This window comes from Phacochoerus africanus, chromosome X (assembly GCF_016906955.1).
Source record: "Phacochoerus africanus isolate WHEZ1 chromosome X, ROS_Pafr_v1, whole genome shotgun sequence".
Lineage (NCBI taxonomy): Eukaryota > Metazoa > Chordata > Mammalia > Artiodactyla > Suidae > Phacochoerus > Phacochoerus africanus.
Window position 1 is genome coordinate 95327572 of NC_062560.1, and position 20535 is coordinate 95348106.

Below are 20535 nucleotides of genomic sequence, written 5' to 3' on the forward strand. Positions count from 1 at the left end.
ATTAGGGCCTTTCTGGCTGGCAGACTGTTAATGAACCTAAAAATATATCCTGCCGGAATCTTCACTATTGTTAGGCTAACAGGGAACTATTTAGGGATGCTTTGATCCCGTCGCGTTGGAGGATTCAAACTGATTGCTATAAAAAAGCAGTAGAGTTACAGAAACCTCTAAGCTTGTATGAAAACCCCCGTCCCCTTCCTACATCTGTATGGATGTTAGGCTTAAGATCTTAAATGGGAACTCCAAATTTATTTGTTCGACACACATTTATTGAACCCCGACTGTGTGCCAGGCACTATGCTAAGTGTGAGAGAAACAGCGAGAGCTAATGATGGTGTGGGCCCTCAAGGAACTTACAATCTATGGTGATGAGCGCTTGAAGAGGCTAAATAAGGGTACATTGGGTGACAAGCCTACTCAAATTCACCTAAGTGCTGGGCAGGGCTGGCTTCTGTAGCCATTATTTCCCACCCGAAGTTTACCTTCTTAACCTCTAGTGAACTGCTTGTTTTACTTAAGTAAGGAAGCTATGCCTTCTCAAATCCATGTACAAACCTCAACTCTCTTTTTGCCCAAAAGGTTAACACCATAAGTCAGGTTTTAAAAACACAGACACAGGAGTTCCCGTCGTGGCTCAGTGGAAACGAAATCTAACTAGCGTCCGTGAGGATGCAGGTTCGATCCCTGGCCTCACTCGGTGGGTTAAGGATCTGGCATTGCTGTGAGCTGTGGTGTAGGTTGCAGATGAGGATTGGATCCTGCGTTGCTGTGGCTGTGGTGTAGGATAGCAGCTGCAGCTCCGATTGGACCCCTAGCTGGGAACCTCATATGCCATAGGTGCGGCCCTAAAAAGACCAAAAAATAAAATTAAATTAAAATTAAAAAGGAGTTCCTGTCGTGGCTCAGTGGTTAACAAATCTGACTAGGAACCATGAGGTTGCGGGTTCCATCCCTGGCCTTGCTCAGTGGGTTAAGGATCTGGCCGGCGTTGCCATGAGCTGTGGTGTAGGTTGCAGAGGCGGCTCAGGTCCCAAGTTGCTGTGGCTGTGGTATAGGCCGGTGGCTACAGCTCCGATTAAACTCCTAGCCTGAACCTCCATATGCTGCGGGTGCGGCCCAAGAAATGGCAAAAAAAAAAAAAAAAATTAAAAAAACACACAATATTATGTACTAAAGGGACTTGGAAAGCGAAAGGTACTTTGTAGATTTCATTTTAATCTAATCGTATCTTTGATGGAGCTAATAATGGGAAGGGATACCCAGTCCATGGCGAAGTAGCATTCCAGATCTTTGCTGTCCAATATGGTAGCCATGTGGCTACTGAGCACTTGAAATATGACTAGTCAAAATTGAGATATGCTAGAAGTATAAAATGTGGACCTGATTTCAAAAAGTTAGTTTGAAAAGAAATGCAAAATATCATATTAATAAATTTTATATTGGTTACAAGTTGAAATGATAATATTTTACACATATTGTATTCAATAAATGTTATGAAATTAATTTCACCTTTTAAACTTTTAAAAATACAGATCCCCCCAAATTTAAAATATGGTTCACATTATATATCTAATAGACATCACTGCCATATTTGTGGGAGCTCTATATTTATTCATAAAGTGTTTTTTTGCAGAGTTGTCTCTTGGGGAATGGCAATTGGAAGATGTTATAATTTTTCTTGATTGTTCATTCTCACTAAGACCCAACTGAGCCAAAAAACATCACTGAATTTAGAAAAGAAAAAAGTAAGAGATAGTTTCAAATGTTTTCCAGATACTAAGTAATGAAGCAAGACTGATTTCTCCAAGAACAAAGATTAGGCTGCCAAGCAACTTTGCATATCCAAGAGATTCCCCCTCCAGGTTGTTATTTATGCTTCTGACCTCTGAAGCTGCAAAAGGAAAGTCCTCTATTTCTGCATTCCTTTGTAAAGCCTTTGCACTCTAAAATGAAAAATCAAAGCAGAAATCCTGCTTGCCACTGCAGAAATGTCTGCTTTACATTCCCAGCGAGTTCATCATTTTAAGGAATGATGAAACCAGCAGATAGGTCACTCTTAGATCCCATTCAGCTTTTAAATAAGCCCTTAGAGGGTAGGAAGTCTTTCTGATTTATCTTTCAGTGTCTAGCACAGTGCTTTTATACCTAGTGGATCTCCCAAAACAGTTTCGTATAATTTCCATCAAAAGCCAGAGTTCGTTTGGCCAAACTCAGTGATCTACACAGCTTCCCTGTCTGCCTCCCCCATCTCTCTGGATCTGTTTTTGCCTCAGTAAATATTTGTTCAACTAATGAAAATGTTTGTCTTTCTAGCTCTCTCCCTTTCCTCTGTCCGCTGTCTTTTCATGAGTATAAGCGAGTCTATCTTGCTCTTTCTGTCTCTGTCTCTCTTTTTCCGTAGTGTGTCTTCAACTGTTTCCCATAACGACCAATCAGCGTCACCATGTCTGAGTCTTTATCCTGTGGATATTTGTGTGTATTGCATATATGTCTTTTTCATCTGTGTTGGCTTCACCTTCTGCCCATTTTCTCACACACACACACACACACACACACATACACACACACACCCAGGCCCAAATGGTCATAATGTAAAATCAAGATGTTATTTTTACATACCTTTTTAAGATACAAGCTAGTAACTTGAATCTGTTTATTTACTGTAACTCTATCATTTATTTGATTAGCTCATTTGGGGGTGGGGCTGGTAGATTTTTGCTTTTTGTTCTTAATTTTTAAAGGGAATGTGCAAAGTATTGATTTTTTTTTCAGAAAAAAAACCCACTTAAATTAATTTTCCTTTTATTTTAAGTTGCTCTCAATGGATGTAAACTAGTCTCTACCCTCAATATATAGAGTTTTTATTTTCATTTGATTAAGATTGGGGTTTTTATTGCTTTACTTTACCTATTATGATGGTGACACTCAAACCCGTGTCAGTAATCATTTGGTGTTTGGAATAATCAGCCCAATATTCCCTTTTTAGCTCCAGGGAGCACAACAGCTTACTCTTGGGAGCCGGATTTGAGAGGAACCTCTCCATTAATCACCCTCATCCACTAGGAAAATGAAATTTTTCCAGCATAGGTTTCTGCCATCCCAGCATTCAGGCCCAGGGCCAGAGAACTGGGCTCCATCTTCCATAAATCAAATTCAGAATTGCATGTCTAATCACTTGATGCTAGAGCTGTGAGTTGAAGGCTAAAAATGACATTATTTCATCAGATTTGCTGTGAAACGTGTCCTGTAAGTGGTCACCAAATATTTTGAGCAGATAGATGTCAAGTTTAAAAAAAAAAACCAAAACAGAAAGAAAAAAGGACTGATACACCCACCCCAAATGATCATTAACTTGACACCATGAGTTTGTCAGAAATATATCTGGTGGAGTCTTAAGAATCTTTACCCTCCAGGATAGTTATATAAAAGAACTCATTTAATAAATAGGATGTGGTGAGACAACACAGTTAAATATTTATTTTCAGTCAACAACTGTCATTGGCAAACCTGTGTAATTCCCGAATAAGCAGGTAGCTTTGTCCCAGAGAGCTGAATTCACTAATATTGACAGCTGTCTTCACAGGTTTCTCATTAATATATTGGAACTCATTTTAAGGCCTTTCCTTACATGAGAATGTACTGAAAAACAGGCCCCTTTTCTCTTTCAGGTTCCTATTTGTTTTCTCTTCAATATTATAATAGAAAACATTTTTTGAGGAAGCAACTCAGAGGAAAGAGTTTGCATCCAGGTTAACAAAGAACTTGTTGCACTCAGAGAACTTTTGTCGGGGGCCTACTACATGTAATGGAGAGTAGTAACTAAGAACCAGCTTCAGAGTTCCCATTGTGGCTCAGCAGAAACAAATCCCACAAGCATCCATGAGGACAGAGGTTGGATCCCTGGCCTCGCTCAGTGGGTTGAGGATCCGGCGTTGCCGTGAGCTGTGGCGTAGGTCACAGACATGGCTCGGATCCAGCATTGCTGTGGCTATGGCGTAGACCAGCAGCTGCAGCTCCCATTCGACCCCTAGCCTGGGAACCTCCATATGCCGCGGGCACGGCCCTAAAAAGAGAAAAAGAAAAAAACAAACAAAACAGGTTCTGGGAGTCAACAGTGGCCTCGGTGCTCACTAGCTCTCCGAACATTCGACAGGGAGAAATGGAGAGTTGTGTTAAGAAATAAGCAGGGAGTTCCCGTCGTGGCGCAGTGGTTAACGAATCCAACTAGGAACCATGAGGTTGTGGGTTCGGTCCCTGGCCTCGCTCAGTGGGTTAAGGATCCGGCGTTGCCGTGAGCTGTGGTGTAGGTCGCAGACGCGGCTCGGATCCCGCGTTGCTATGGCTCTGGTGTAGGCCGGTGGCTACAGCTTCGATTCGACCCCTAGCCTGGGAACCTCCATATGCCGCAGGGGCGGCCCAAGAAATAGCAAAAAGACAAAAAAAAAAAAAAGAAAAGAAAAGAAAGAAGCAGGACCCTCCATTCCCAAATGAATGTACCCCCCCCATATTTCATCTACACACTCTTCACTCTCCTCTCCCCCACAAATCCCTCCCTAGCTGCCCTAACCCTAACTCATTTTTTCCTACATCCTTCTGAATCCTTCAGCTTAGATCCACACCGACATGTCTATACCCCTCATATCTTAGCTTGTCTAGACCTGTAAAATTGCTCGAGACTTTGAAAACCATGGTGGAATAAAGGCAAAATTTTGGGAAAATTGGAAGAGAAAGAAAGAAGGCAGAGTCTGAACTCTTTAGAAGGCTATGGGCAAGTTATTTAGTTTCTTTAAGCAGCAGTTTTCTCCGTCAAAGTAAGCAGAATTCTCATGCCTCCTAAGATTGTGAGAAATGAATGAGAAAGTTAAGGTGCATTGCACAGTACGGGAAATGCTATTTATTTTTAAGGGTAAAAGACACACACACCGTTACTATTATATAGAGCAAAATACAGTAAGTATTATATTGTAATTACAAAGAGCTGTGGGGACAGAGGGTAAAGACAAATCATTTCTAGCCAGGAAGGTGGTCTGATGAAAGACTCTTAGAGGAGCGTGTGTTTGAGAAGTGACTTGAGCAGATGGGGGATTTAGCAAGAGGGGATTATGGGAAATTTCAGTCGGAAAAAAAATAAAATAAAACCAGTCACTTCAGACTGTAGGATTCAGTCATTTTGATATCCCTAAGGCCTGTAGCAGTGTTTGGCATAGAGTAAATACTCAGCAAGTATTGGCTGGATGCATACTGAAAGACCAGAAGAATTAAATCAATAAATCCTGTTCTGTGGATAGTCAGAGGTCTGGTTTGGCAGGGGAGTTCATGGGACATAATACTAGAAAGATCAGTTGGGGTTGTGTGGTGAAATAAATTAAGAGATCCAGGCAGTGCTGTATTTTGTTTGTTTGTTTGCGTTTAATTCCTTTAAGTAGATGCAACTCAGACATGGTATAAGGTACAGAGGACTAGACAGTGAGAAAAGTACGTGCCCCTCCAACCCTTGTCCCTCAGCCTACCGGTTACCCTGCACAAAGGAAGATTCCAGGAAGAAGTTGTTTCTGGTTTCTTAGGTAATATTTTCAGAGATTCTTTGCATGCATGCACACACATGTGCACGTGCACACACACACGCGCGCGTACATGTTCACTCACATACACCATGCTCAAATATTAGGTAATACACTGTTTTTCTGACTCACCCAAATACACGAACTGTTAGATATATGAATAAATGACAAATGTCTAGTTATGAATTTTAACTTGTTAATTTTGCACTCTTATTTACATGTCTGAAACCACACATTGTATAAATCATGTATAAATTAGGAGAGATTTTTCTGCTCTCACATCTCATGAGGGGTGTAATTCAGCATCTTCCTATGGATCTTTAACATCATTGTTTTTGCACCCCCAGAGCCCCTTTTTGAGTCCCTCGGCAGTTACCCAAGTACATCTTCTGACTTCTATACAAGGTCTTTGAGATAAAATATTTTTGAATCTACATATGATTCTATCCCAGGGTGTTTTATTCCTAGTTAAATTTACCTTTTCGTACGACATTAAGATGGTTGTTTTCTCGGAGTTCACTCTGTGGCTTAGCGGTTAATGAATCTGACTAGGAACCATGAGGTTGCGGGTTCGATCCCTGACCTCACTCAGTGGGTTAAGGATCTGGTGTTGCCGTGAGCTGTGGTGTGGATCACAGATGCGGCTCGGATCCAGCATTGCTGTGGCTGTGGTGTAGACTGGCAGCTGGAGCTCCAACCTGGGAACTTCCATATGCTGTGAATGCAGCCCCCCAAAAAAGGAAAAAAAAGAAGATGGTTGTTTTCGGAATCTTTCATGTAGGTGTATATTTAGATCTTCACAATATAACTCTGTACTCTACCACTTTTTAAAGTTTCTGATACAAATTTTCAGCCCTACACAAGAGTAAAGAGAATAGTACAGGACCTCCCATATTCTTATCTTCCAAATTCAACGTTTATCAATATTTTGAATATAATCACAGTGTCATTATAACCCTATAAAAATTTAACATCTAGCCCCCAGTCTATAATCAGAGTTGTCCAGTTGTTTCAGAAATGCAGTTTTTTAGCTGATTTTTTTTTTTTGGTCTTTTTGCCTTTTCTTTGGGCCACTCCCGTGGCATATGGAGGTTCCCAGGCTAGGGGTCGAATCGGAGCCGTAGCCACCAGCCTACACCAGAGCCACAGCAACGCGGGATCCAAGCCACTTCTGCAACCTACAGCACAGCTCACGGCAACACCAGATCCTTAACCCACTGAGCAAGACCAGAGACCGAACCCGCAACCTCATGGTTCCTAGTCGGATTCGTTAACCACTGAGCCATGACCGGAACCCCCTATAGCTGATCTGTTCAAATCAGCATCCAAAAAAGATTCACATATCACATTTGTGTCTCTTATGTCTCTCTACTCCAAAGCATCTCCCTTCTTTTACCACTGCCATTGACTTACTGAAGAAACTAGTCAGCGTCTTGTAGAATATATACTTTGTGGATTTGTCTCTTATTTTCCTTTGACGCAATTTGCCTTGCTCCCATAGTTCCTGTATTTCCTATAAATGAAAGTTAGATCTAGAAGCTTGATGAGGTTCAAGTTCCTTTTTTGGCAAAATTTCTTCATAGGTGGTGGTGCTATGTATTGCATATTATATCAGGAGGCACAAGTCTGATTACCCCATATTTTAGGGATAAGTAGATTGATCAGACGATTCAATGGATGATTGTCCCCTCCAGTGCCAAGTTTATCATCAGCCTTTCTTCTGACCGTTTCATCTATTGATGATTATTGCCCAAATCAATTATTTCATTAGGGATTACAAAGCGGCGATTTTCTAAATCTGTCATTCGTTCTGTACTTACCAGTTAAAATACTTTTGTCAAAAAAGAGTTTGTCTCTTTAGCTAGGAGTCTTTGGCTACCCTGAAATATAGTTCATACATAGAAATCAAAATAAATGCTTAATTTTTAAATTGCCAGTTTTCAGTGTAAGATGCTGATATCCAAGCTCCTTCCAAAAGTGTCCAGTGGGAGGTGTTTTGATTTTGTTTAAGTGCAAGAAGGAGGAATTCTCTTATATTTAAAAAATATCTCTATAAAATCATGGGGTTTTTTTAATATTTTTCAATTTGTTTTTATTAATCTCACTTATTAGTGGTTTTGATGGTCAAACTGTCCCATCTTTGGCTTATTGGAGCCCTTTTCACTGCATGTATTTTGAAAGTGACCTTTAAAAAGCTTGTTTATGGTATCTAATACCTGCGTTTATGAGGTCATACCTTTAGAAATAATTTATTTGCATCCCTTCTTTCCTATTCTGACAGATATTCTTTATAAGCATCCGAAACTAGCATTGACTGAGAATATTTCAGCCTAATGTATCTCTCTGAAATAGTTCTTTATGGATAAAAATAAAAGAATATCAAGAGTTACCACATTACATGAGAGATTTTATAAGGATTTGAATATAAAGCAATTCCCTTTTTTTCTGAGGAAAAAATAGGCGGGGAGAACCCCTTACCTTGTATTTGGATTTATATGATACATTTCTGTGTATGTGTGTGTGCATGCATGCTGTATTTTTAACACAAATGATAACACACAATGTATCTCCTTTTCTACTATGTGTCTGTGTCTTAGAGATGGTTCCATGTTGGCACCTCATTCCTTTTAACAAGTGCACAGTTTTGTTGTTCAAATGTACCATAATTTGTTTAATTAGGCTTCCATTTATTTTTAGCTGCACCCACAGCATGCAGAAGTTCCTGGGCCAGGGATCCAACCCTTGCCACAACAGTGACCTGAGCTACAGCAGTGACAATGCCAAGTCCTTAAGTGCTAGGCTACCAGGGAACTCCTAGTTTTCATGTTAATGCTTGAGAAAGTAAATACATGATGTTAGGTATTTTTCCAACTTATCTCTGCTACTTGGTGAGGTGCCCTCTTCTTCTACCATGAAGTTCCCATATGGAAAGTGAATATTTTTGAAACTTGTTTCTTTTTTTTTTGTCTTTTTCTGCCTTTTCTTGAGCTGCTCCCGTGGCATATGGAGTTTCCCAGGCTAGGGGTCTAATTGGAGCTGTAGCCACTGGCCTACGCCAGAGCCACAGCAACGGGGGATCCAAGCCACCTCTGCAACCTACACCCCACCCCAGCTCACGGCAACGCCGGATCCCTAACCCACTGAGCAAGGCCAGGGATCGAACCCGCAACCTCATGGTTGCTAGTCAGATTCGTTAACCACTGCGCCACGACGGGAACTCCTGAAACTTGTTTCTTAAAGGACTTGATGACCTACAGCTTGTTTTGCAAACCTGACAAAGCAGAGTATAGCATAGAATTCAGGGATAAGTGCTGAGGATAAAACCTTTGGTTTGTTTTGCTTTGTTCAAGAAGCTATTATGGCCAAGAGCAGAAGTCCGTGTCTACAGTGCTTACAGAAGTGATTCTTCGGATAAGACCATCCAGCCCCAAAGCATTTGCTTCCTCATCAGATCTATTTTGGGCTGTATGAGGTAGAACACTGCTCTGAGGCACTAAATAGATGACGTCTGAGCTTCAAATAGGCTTTGCGATGAAGGGGATTGGAAATACATTAGCATTTGTGAAGAACAGTGTTTACGGAGCAATGGAAGATGCTCTTTGTTCCACTTAATGCCCTTAAATGCACTGTGTTGTGTGCTGTCCCTTGTAAACAAAGATGGTACCACTCAATCAACCACCGTTAGTAGATTTCCCACTTTAAGTTGTTTTTGCCAGCCAGAGTAATGAGTTTGTATTAAGCCACCTGCCCGCCTTTTCTCTCTAGCCCGTCGGGAAACCAATGGCACACACTGGGAAACAGCTGCTTAGACTTAGTGTTGGCCTGAGTAGTTGAGAGTTATCTGGCCTTTGCAGGGATGAAGCCCTGTAAATGTGGCCTCATTATCACTGAGCTCCCTGGCTCCACACCCATCATGTGTGGCAGCTCTATTTAAAATTAGATGACCATGAATACTCTGGGCAAAGTCAGGTCCTAGCTAAAGAACCAAACATTCCCTGTTCCTCTTTATCGTCTTAGCACTTAAAGACTATTACCACCTGACCCTGGCTACATTCTGTATACTTCCAAAGGTACTGCTGAGCCAATGGGATTTTTGCATCATTTTATTTATTTATTTATTTTTTAAATGTAGTGATGCCTTTTTGAGTGGCAGGTTACAGAAAACACTCTGAGTCTCTCCCTCTCTGGAAGAGTTATTGCAAGTAAATAGTAATGCTGTTGTTCACCCTCTCAGCAAAACAAGTAAATGTATGATAGCATTGAAAACTATGTTATCTCTGTACTTTTATGTCAAGTGCATTAATATAGTCAGATGATGGCTACAGAGGGGCCTGCAAGTAGTAACTGTATCTTAAATACTCAGCAGAAGATAAAGTCCGGTCCTAAGAACTAATTCGCGGTCCAGTTCACTCCCGGCCACGTGACCAATCTTAACTGATTCCAGAAACAAAAGAACCATCTCGTATGGTTGTGCCAAAGGCACCAAACATGCCATGTCCAGGGCCAAACGAAATGGTTCATAAGAGGGCACACGGACTAAGTGAGTAGAGAAGGAGGGACAAGAGAAATATTTTAGGGAGACAGCTTAGCATAGCAGGTACGAAAGTGGGCTTTGGGACGTACCACAGTTGCACTTAGCATTGATCTAAAGGTCTATGTCAGAAGATAAAGTGGTGGTTGCGGAGTTCCCGTCGTGGCGCAGTGGTTAGCAAACCCAGCTAGCATCCATGAGGATGCGGGTTCGATCCCTGGCCTCCCTCAGTGGGTTAAGGATCCGGCGTTGCCATGAGCTGTGGTGTAGGTTGCAGACGCAGCTGAGATCCCGCGTTGCTATGGCTGTGGTGTAGGCCTGCGGTTACAGCTTTGATTGGATCTCTAGCCTGGGAACCTCCATATGCCGCCGGTTCGGCCCTAAAAAGACAAAAAAAAAAAAAAAAAAGACCAGAAAAAAAAAGTGGTGGTTGAGAGCACAGGGCTGTGGAGTCAAACAGTGCGTTTCTGAGTTTAACTGCTAACTAACTATATAACCTTGGACAAGCTACTTACCATTTCCCACTAACAATCTCCTCATTTGTGAAAGAAAGATAATAGAACTTATCTCATAGGATTGTATAAGATGAGCATTAAGTGAGCTCATCCATTTAGTGAGAGCAGACAGACAGTAAGGCTCAATAAATGATACAGTCTTTTCTAGCAGCAGTGGCCGTAGAAGTAGATATATAAAAACAAAATCCTAAATGTGGATTAAACCCCTGACTGTGATCTCATTAGCACCAGATTTAGACTTAGAAAACCTTACATGTGTAAAATGCCCTATCCTTCTGGCTCTCTCACTCTTACTCCCACCAGGCTGTCCTTGGACCCTGTTGAACACTCCAAACCTCTTGTCCATTTCTTTTTCTCAAGTGCATGAGTGTCTTCCTAGCCTCACGGGCCTGCCCTTCTTCCTCTCCTCTAATCTACTTCTATGCTAAAGTCAGAGTGATTTATCCAAACTGGAAGTCCTACCGTGTTGCTGCTCTGGCAGCCACTCCCAATCATGGCTTGACATTGGCTCTGAGCAGGAAACATCAAAGGCTGATGAAGATTGCTGATAATTAAACTCGTCTTGGGAGGAAAAGGGAGAAATAGCGAATTTTTTGTTTCTTTCTAGATCCTTTAGGCTAGATGCCAAAGTTTCCATGTCAGTATTAAGTGTTTGGTCAGGGAGAAACTGTTGATAAAGCATCTAATGTGATGCCAAGAACCCAGCAGTACATGCCACACTGTACTTGCTGACGAGGCCCAACGGTGCAGCAATCTGTTCGTTTAATATGCTTGAACCATAGTGTAGGGTCACCAAAAGGTCTCTTGCTCAAGGTTAGGAGACTTTTGTGACTTCTTGGCTGTGTCAGTTGGGCACATCCCTTTTACTCTCCGTGCTTCAGATTTCTCATCTGTAGTAAGGGGGATAAACTGGACCATGTCTATCTTCCCTTGCATCCTGACAATGCACAGTTTCTTTATACTGTCTGAAGGACTCAGTTTCGGAATCAATAAAATCCTGTCCTAAACAGATGTTCTCCCTACAGCAGTCCTGCTTCAGTGACACTGGAATGGAAAGATAAAAGGAAGCAATATAATTACATGGCATAAAAATGACAAGGACAATGTTGAGCTTTTGAGCACACCAGCCCCAACATACCAGAGGATTCAGTTTTAACTTCCATCTTTCTCAGTTTGATTTCTGCCATCCTTACGTCCCAAAGTGCTACATGATACTGACCTTTCTATTCAAATGACTAGAGAGCTCCCATTGTGGCTTGGTGGGTTACAAACCTGACCAGTATCCATGAGGATGTGAGTTCATCTCCGGCTTTGCTCAGTGGGTTAAGGATTCCCTGTTGTCGTGAGCTGTGGTGTAGGTCGCAGACATGGCTCGCATCCTGCATTGCTGTGGCTGTGGTTTAGGCCAGCAGCTGCAGCTCCTATTCAACCCCTAGCCTGGAAACTTCCATATGCCGCAGGTATGGCCCTAAAAAAGCAGAAAAAAAAAAAAAAAAGACTGACATTTTATAGATACCCATTGAGATATGTTAACATACCTCAGTTGTTACAAAGCTTGTCTTTTGGGAATTACTGTAGCATCTTGTTGGCTCAAAGGTTGTTTGTTTGGGAGTACATATCACGGCGCATTACCTATTATAAGGAGAGAGCTTCCCAACTTCACCACCAGTGATTCCTTCAATTATCTTTCTCTGTGAACTCAGGTGATGAATAATAATAACCATTACACCGTATTTATTATCGTTTCTCATACTTCATTAAGCAAAAAATACATTTAACTGATCTTTAGCGCTTTGGATCAGCATGAGATATGTCATGTAGTCAGAAGTTGATATAATTCTAGCTAAAAGGAAATATAGGTAATATTTTAATTATCTTCACTTAGGTAAGTGTGAAATTTCTCTCATGGATTTGTAACATCAAGCTATCTTAGAAACTGCCAAATACTTAAAAAGATTTCTTGGGATTCATAGATTCACTTTGGGAACTTCATGACTATATTAGGTAGCAATCGACCTATTCATAATAATAACAACTATTATTATTGTATTATCTATTGGGCAATTGCTGTACGCCAGAATTGGTTTTACTGTATATATTTAATCTTCTTTTAATCCTGAGCCACAAAGAAGTTAAATTATTTATCCAGGGTCACACAACTAAGAACTGGTGGGATTTGAACCTGGGAAGGTTTGAGTCAATGGGAATGAGGGCTACTGTCCTTAACTCATTAGTGGACAGAGATCATGCTTTCATCAATGAACCAGAGAGTGAGAGAGATTCACATTTATAGCAGTTGAATCTTACATTGCTGAAATATGGAAAGGTATCAGAGCTGGGATGCAGAGAAGTGCTAGCAGTGCTGAAACGGAGCTGGCAACAGGGCACTAAACTTTATTCTGCAAGATCCGTACCTGAATTTGGGCATTTGTGCTGAGGATTCTACAAAGGCTGGAAGTTGGGCCAGTCAATGACTTATTGGTCAGAACAGTGAATTCCAAATGCCTAACAACATGTTTGGTGGGGGGGTACAGGAGGATATCACTATTTTAAGACTGGAAACAAGAGTTGAGGGAAAGGGGAGTTCCCATCATGGCTCAGCGGTTAATGAACCTGACTAGCATCCACCAGGACGCAGGTTTGATGCCTGGCTTTTCTCAGTGGGTTAAGGATCCGGCATTGCCGTGAGCTGTGGTGTAGGTCACAGGTGCGGCTCGGATCTGGCGTTGCTGTGGCTGTGGCATGGGCCGGCAGCTGTAGCTCTGATTCAGCCCTTAGCCTGGGAATCTCCATATGCCTTGGGTGTGGCCCTAAAAAGAAAAAAAAAAAAAAAAGAGTTGAGGGAAAGGGGAAACTGGCTCTCACCAGAATAAGGGGCATATATGCCATAAGGTGGGGAAGTGAGGCGAAGAGCTCATTTTTGCATTAATAACCTGTGCTCTAGAGTTTCAGGGTCTTGACACTTCGGTGGAGTAGGAATTTGTGACCACAGAATGCCATAAAACCTAGGCTATTGGGATTCCAGGGTTAGTACTCTAACAATTTTTAGACAATGAAATGCTGAGGGAGGTGGGGAGTAAAAAAAAAAAAAAAAACCCAAGGATTTGAAAAGTAAAACTCTTGAGATGTTAAAGAGTAATCCCCCTCACACTCTGAGCCCATCACAATTTGAGCTTCGAGGACAGTGGAAAGGGACTAGCGGGGTGGGGGGCAGAGGTGGTGAATATAGAGAAGGCCACTTGGATAGAAATTTGGGCCCCCACCCCAGCTTTAACTGCTTTATATTGAGGGTTCCTGCCTAAGGCTTTGTTTAAAGTTAAGATTTAAGTAGGTGCTCAGGGCTTTTGCAGCAGAAATACACACCAGGTTGAAGTGATCCGTTCCTTTGAACCCAGGCAGTTCTGAGCTCAGAAAGACACCTCACAAACTGGCCCCTGAAACCAGGAATGTCTGATCGCTTCTTCCACGAGGAACTGTTTTCTGTAGATTTAAATAGAAGAAATGTTTCCTTCACAGAAAGGAGAGCATTGCATGCTGGCTTGAAAAGACTTTTATTAATTTGTCCATTCCACAGAGACTTCTTGAGAATCAGCTATGTGCTCTGAACCCAGAATCTCAAACGTAAAATTGAGCGCCCGATTTGTTTAATTACAAGCCTCAAACCTTAGGAATTTATGCAACTACCAATCTTAGGGAGCACCTGTTGATAGTGTGATTTTTTTCAATCCAGTTCCAACCAATTTTTAAAGAGCCACATCCAGGGAGGAGGGCAGTAGAGTTTGTTGATTCAAGATAGTGGAATAAAAGAACCTCAGCCCCCTTCCTGTAAGTTATAGGTCAGAGTCAGAAGGACTTGGGCTGTAAAGTGGATAACCTTGGGCAGGAAACTTAACCTCTCTGAGCCTCAGGTTTCTCATCTGTAACCTGGGGGTAAAAGGACTTGCCTTAGAGAAACATGCTCAGGATTGCCGAAGATAATTATATCAAGTGCTTAGTGTGGTATCTGCCATGCTCAACATGCTCCCTAGACATGTGCTATCACTGTGATCACTGTTTTTGAGCGAGGGGACTGAAATCCAGGAAGAGGAAGTGACTAGCTCAAGATCACAGAGCTTGTGGATGTTAAAGCAAATATGACAACTCCGATCTCTGTTAGCGGTCAAATATTCCTTACGCTACACCAGCCACTTTATTCCCTCAGAACAGGTAACAGAAACTTCCTAGGCCTGTGGGAAATCGTTTGGCTGATCCAGGGGGAAGACAGGAGAAGAATAACAAGGAAAGTGACTGGCATCAGGAAAGACTTTCTGGACTCAGAAAACATAACAGCAAGGGAGAATAAACAGAAAACAAAAGAGAAACAGCAATGATCTGGAAGTTTAGAGAAGAGCGTTAAAGGCCTGGGAGAGCAGAGAACTAACTGATCTCCATCCCAATGCCTTTCTTCACCACAAAGGTTCAAGGACATTGACTAGCCTTTTCCTTTTTCTTGGGGATGGCAGTGGGGAGTTGGTTCAGAAAGCATGTGGGGTTTGCAGCTGTGAATTCAGCTTTACTAGACCCTTTCTGTTTTCAAAGCAGGGGAACCCTGTAAAGGAAGTTAGAAGAGAAGCGTGAGTACCTCCAAGACTTAAGGAATGATAGACTTTAAAACGATAGTGGGGAGTTCCCATCGGGGTGCAGCAGAAACAAATCCAACTAGGAACCATGAGGTTGCGGGTTCGATCCCTGGCCTCGCTCAATGGGTTGAGGATCCAGCGCTGCCATGAGCTGTGGTGTAAGTCGCAGACACGGCTCGATCTGGCGTTGCTGTGGCTCTGGCGTAGGCCAGTGGCGACAGCTCCCATTAGACCCCTAGCCTGGGAACCTCCATATGCCGCAGGTCTGGCCCTAAAAAGGACAAAGACAAAAACAAACAAACAACAACAACAACAAAAACAATAGTGGACTGTAGCGAAACCTAAGAGTAGAAGCTGTTGAGAAATTTAACAGAAAGAAAAAATAATGGCTCAACAGTAAAGTCACATTGTTATTGCTTTGTAGAGCTACAGTACAAGTATAGCTACAGCACTGGGAGTGATTTATTTGTTGGATGAAGATATGCTGAAGAATTAGAGGAGTTCCCAATGTGGCTCAGAGGGTTAAGGACCTGACGTAGTATCTCTGGAGACACGGGTTCGATCCCTGGCCTTGCTTAGTGGGTTAAGGATCCGGCGTGGCCAGAAGTTGAGGCATAGGTGGCAGAGTGGCTTGGATCTGGTGTCGCTGTGGCTGTGGCGGAGGCCTCAGCCGCAGCTCTGATTTGACCCCTACCTAGCCTGCGAACGTCCAGAACTTCCATATGTCGCAGATGCGGCCATAAAAAAAAAGAAAAGAAACAAAATTAGAACTATATGAAAAAAGCCTACTCTGTACATTTGCAAGAAGTAAAGATTAATTTACAGTTGCCTAAGCAAAATATGACAAAATCTTCCCTAAAGTGTTTAATCAAGGACTGTAGTGTTGGTTGTGCCCCATCCAAGGAATCTTCAAAATATTCCAGGAGGGAGTTCCCATCCTGGTGCAGCAGAAACAAATCTGACTAGGAACCATGAGGCCGAGGGTTCGATCCCTGGCCTTGCTCAGTGGGTTAAGGATCTGGCATTGCTGTGGCTGTGGTGTAGGCCGGCGGCTACAGCTCTGACTGGACCCCTAGCCTGGGAACCTCCATATGTCACAGGTGCGGCCTCAAAAGACCAAAAAAAAAAAAAAAAAAAATTCCAGGCGTTTCCTAAAAAGAGCAAAGCCATTTTGCTCAATTCATTACTGCCTAGTTCCATGGCACACCTAAAATGTGACCGGGTTTCCAGCCCACCAAAAAGATATGATAGTTTGGGGAGCAATTATTAGACAAAATGGTTGTTCCTTTTGCACTTCATCCTTGAAGCTTGAGTTCGCTGAGTTCCTTCTCCTGAAAATAACTACCCGTGATGCCCAAGAAAATACATTGGTTACGCTTTGCTTATTCATTTGATAATCTGCACCTTCACAGGGCATCGGGTACTGTTTACACAGCGCTGGACATTGCCACGGGACAAGAGGTAACTGTTAACCTTCAATTCTGAGTCTTGCTTTCCTTTGTTTATTTCGATCAGAATGCCCCTTCGATGGCATCTATGCCTGAAAGGATGGGGACCACGGGGTTGACATGTTTACAGTCATGGTGTCCAAAATATCTGAAGTGAATGGTTTGTTCATGCTTGACCACAGGAAAGGAGCGGGGGTTGGTGGCATCGAGAAGGAGCCTAGTAAGATAAAGAGTTTGTATGCCTGACTCTGTATGCCAAAAAAGATGGATGTCTGTGTTTAGTCTAATGATTGTAATTCATTCCTGCATTTTAATCATGATTCAGGTGGCCATAAAGCAGATGAACCTTCAACAGCAGCCCAAAAAGGAATTAATTATTAATGAAATTCTGGTCATGAGGGAAAATAAGAACCCCAATATTGTTAATTATTTAGATAGGTAAGTGTTTTCTCTCATCGTGTGCTTGTTTTCTTTATGGGATATCATTTTCCTGGCCAATTATTTTTATTTAGGATCTATGCGTTTAGCATCCATTCTACACATATTTCGCAAATGCTGCAAAACAGTGAGAGCATCAGGTCTGTTGCTAAACTTACACCCATTTATCTCTGTCCACCCCTTAACCATTTGAACATGCATGTCACGGTCTTGCTTCTAAACCCGAGCAGTTTGTGTAATTTCCTTTTGAGGATCAGGACTCTGTGTTGCCAGGAAATGGACTGTTGCTTACAGGAGAGAGAGCTGTGCTGTTTTAAACATTTCTTCAAGTGTGTGTTTGGAGCCACCGCAGTCTCTGACTCTCTAAGTGAAGAAGGCCGGCTCCATTGGCCCTGCTTTAATGGGCGCTTTGTGATTAACTGGCAGCGAGGTCTAGGGAATTGAGACTTTAATCTCAAACCTTTTTCCGAGACCAGGTAATTAATGTCTCTCTCATCAGTGGTATTAGCGGTGGGTTATTAATAGGGCATTTAAAGACAGCACTAACTCTTCACTTGTGGTTTACCTCTGTCTCATTCAGTTTCGGTAAGTGTTTGTTTAGCACCACTGTGCTGTATACTCTGGGGGGATTCAAAGGAAATAAGGCCGGGTCTACAACCCCAGTGCTCTTAAGATCTGGCTGTCTGTGTTTTGCCCCAGGTAGACCAGCAGGGCTGAAGAAGATGAAAGGGAGCCCCCCCAAAAAAGGGTCAGATTTTACAGGCAAAATCAGAGCTTCCTAAAATGTCCTTCCGGGACCTTCTGCAGCAGAGTGACGTCACTCTGCTTTTGTAACCTCGTAAAAATTGCAGTTATAAAAATGCAGATTCCTAGGCTACTCTCCATAACTAATGAGGCATTTGGTTCTGATGATATAAGCATTTTAATGAGAATTTTCATCTTGAACAAGCTTTCCTGGTGAATCGCACGGGCACTGCAGTTTGAGCACCACTGGATAGAAAGCCTTGCTTCACACCGATGTCAAGCTTAGGGCAGGGTAGAATTGTTGGGGTCCTTCCCTCTCACTGTAATTCCTCCCTCTTGCTGAGCAGGCGAAAAGAGAGACCTGATCATACTGCTGAAGTGCCTTCAGCTGGTCGCAGGTCTTTTGAATTTGCCAAAATTGTGGGGCTCTGGCGACCTGCGTCCCCATATCTGGCCATTTGGGGTGTGTCCCTCAATGGCTCCTTAAAGATAATGGGTGTGTCGCAACCGACTTCTACCAGAACTGAGACCTCAGCACAGTAAATCATTGCCAACCTGAGTCTCTTTGGTTCTCTTTGATTCAGCGACTACCTGAAAAGAGTTCAGTGATTGATTCAGTAGAATCAAACGTAATGCTGAGAGCTGAATAAATAATCCTATAAATCTCTGTGCCATGGCTTCATTCCAAGAAGTCAACACTATGACCTGACTTGTCCAAAAGGGCTGTTCACAGATCCTGTTCATTGAAACCAGCTTTTTACAGTGGAATGACTGACAGTCGTCAGTCACCAGAGGCCTCCTTTGCTTTTTCCTTCCTCCATGATGCAACTTATCGGATGATCCTTTGATGTGCATGCATATTCTCTTCTAATGCTAAGGAAATATCTCATTAGCATAATTGACATTTTCCTCCTGTTAGATACGATGGCCAAAGGCAGAGACTCACTGCACATTGCCTTCTTAATGGGAATATAGAAGAGTCTCCATTTCCTTTGGCCTGAATCATCATCTCTTTCTTCCTCTGGTTATAGCTACTTAGTGGGTGATGAACTATGGGTCGTCATGGAATACTTGGCCGGTGGCTCTTTGACTGATGTGGTCACGGAGACCTGTATGGATGAAGGACAGATAGCAGCTGTCTGCAGAGAGGTAAGAAAATAGAGCATTTCTGGCTGATGAGAACACCAAAATTGGCAGTTCCTTCTCTTGGATTATTGAGAAGGTTGGTACCATCCAAGTAGCAATAGCACATCTTTTGTCCTAAAGAGCGACTGACGAGCCTAACCTCAATTTAAATCCTAACGCTCCCTCTCCAGTCCCTTGTTTGTTTTAGTTGCTTTGCTATGGATCTATTTCAGTTCTCTGTATGCCATTCACGAGGTACCGTATCTAAGCCTGCATTGCCAGAGTGTCGGTGAATATGAAAAACAATTCAACGCTGTTGGCAATAGAACTTCTTTCCGACTGGGGGGAGTTTTTACACGATGGTTATTTTGCCTTGCATGTGCCATGGAAGCCATGTACAATACAGACCACGTTATAATCCCATCATTTTCTAGAAGGCAGTTTAAGCAAGGTCCTTCCTCAATCCAGAAAGAAGTTGCTTTCACAGTACATTCTAGAGACCCGTGCGTCTGAGTGTCTGCCTCTTTTCCAATAACAGTGCATATCTCTTGTTTCAAATAAACTAAGGATATTTACTTTATTAGTTTTTTCAATATTAAAAAAACACATTCCTCTTTGGAGTGTCATTTTGTCAGCTGTACCCCACTCACTGAGGTTTTCTATAGACACAGAGAGGAACTCTGACCCACTGAAACTTGAAACCCAATGAAAGTAAAACAAAACCACATAATTTCAGGAGTTCCCTTTGTGTCTCAGTGGTTAACGAATCCAACTAGTAACCATGAGGACGCGGGTTCAATCCCTGCCCTTGCTCAGTGGGTTAAGCATCCAGTGTTGCCGTGAGCTGTGGTGTAGGTCGCAGACACGGCTCGGATCCTGAGTTGCTGTGGCTGTGGTGTAGCCCAGCAGCTGTAGGTCCGCTTCAACCCCTCGCCTGGGAACGTCCATATGCTGCAGGTATGGCCCTAAAAAGCAAAAAGAAAAAAAGAAAGAAAGAGAGGACACATAAATTCAAATAGTCTTTTCTAGTCTTTCCTTGTTTTTTTATTTTAAATTGTTCACTTAAATTTCCTCCTTCCTTGCTCTCCTCTCATTCCCATTTCCTCCTTGCCAAATGTGCACACATGTTAACCAAACACATATATTTTCTGCATGCGGTAAATTAAAATATGCAGGGGCCTATTCAACCCTTAGCCTGTGGTTTTCACCTTTGAGTATTACAATGCAAAGCCATTTCCAAACAAGTACTTTTAGTGACTGCATAGCCTAGAAGTGGTTCCCAAACCTGGATTTCTGTCCATCGAGAAATAGCTTGTGGCGCTTGTTTTAAATGCAGATTCCTGGGTCCCTCTGCAGACCTGCCGAATCAAATTATGCCACAGTTGCAGATGCTTACTTATGTGTATAAGACCAAGTGGAATCGATATCCTCCAGATAAGGAGGTCCAAGCAGGATTATATTCATTGGTTAATTTGGCTGTCGTAACAATTTAGTGCTTCTCAAGACAGCATCACTCTTCATGTCCAGGTCTGATTCGGGAGCTTTCATAAGCAG

At 42.4% G+C, this 20535-nt stretch overlaps 1 protein-coding gene across 3 annotated transcripts in view; it reads left to right on the forward strand.

The window, feature by feature from the left end:
* PAK3 (p21 (RAC1) activated kinase 3) overlaps positions 1-20535 on the forward strand; it is a 126855-nt gene that overhangs the window by 83397 nt on the left and 22923 nt on the right. For all 3 annotated transcript variants that reach the window (XM_047764924.1, XM_047764925.1, XM_047764926.1), the window contains 3 exons: positions 16639-16687; positions 17000-17112; positions 18888-19005. In XM_047764924.1, coding sequence (XP_047620880.1) covers positions 16639-16687; positions 17000-17112; positions 18888-19005 — 280 coding nt within the window. The remainder of the gene's footprint in view (positions 1-16638; positions 16688-16999; positions 17113-18887; positions 19006-20535) is intronic.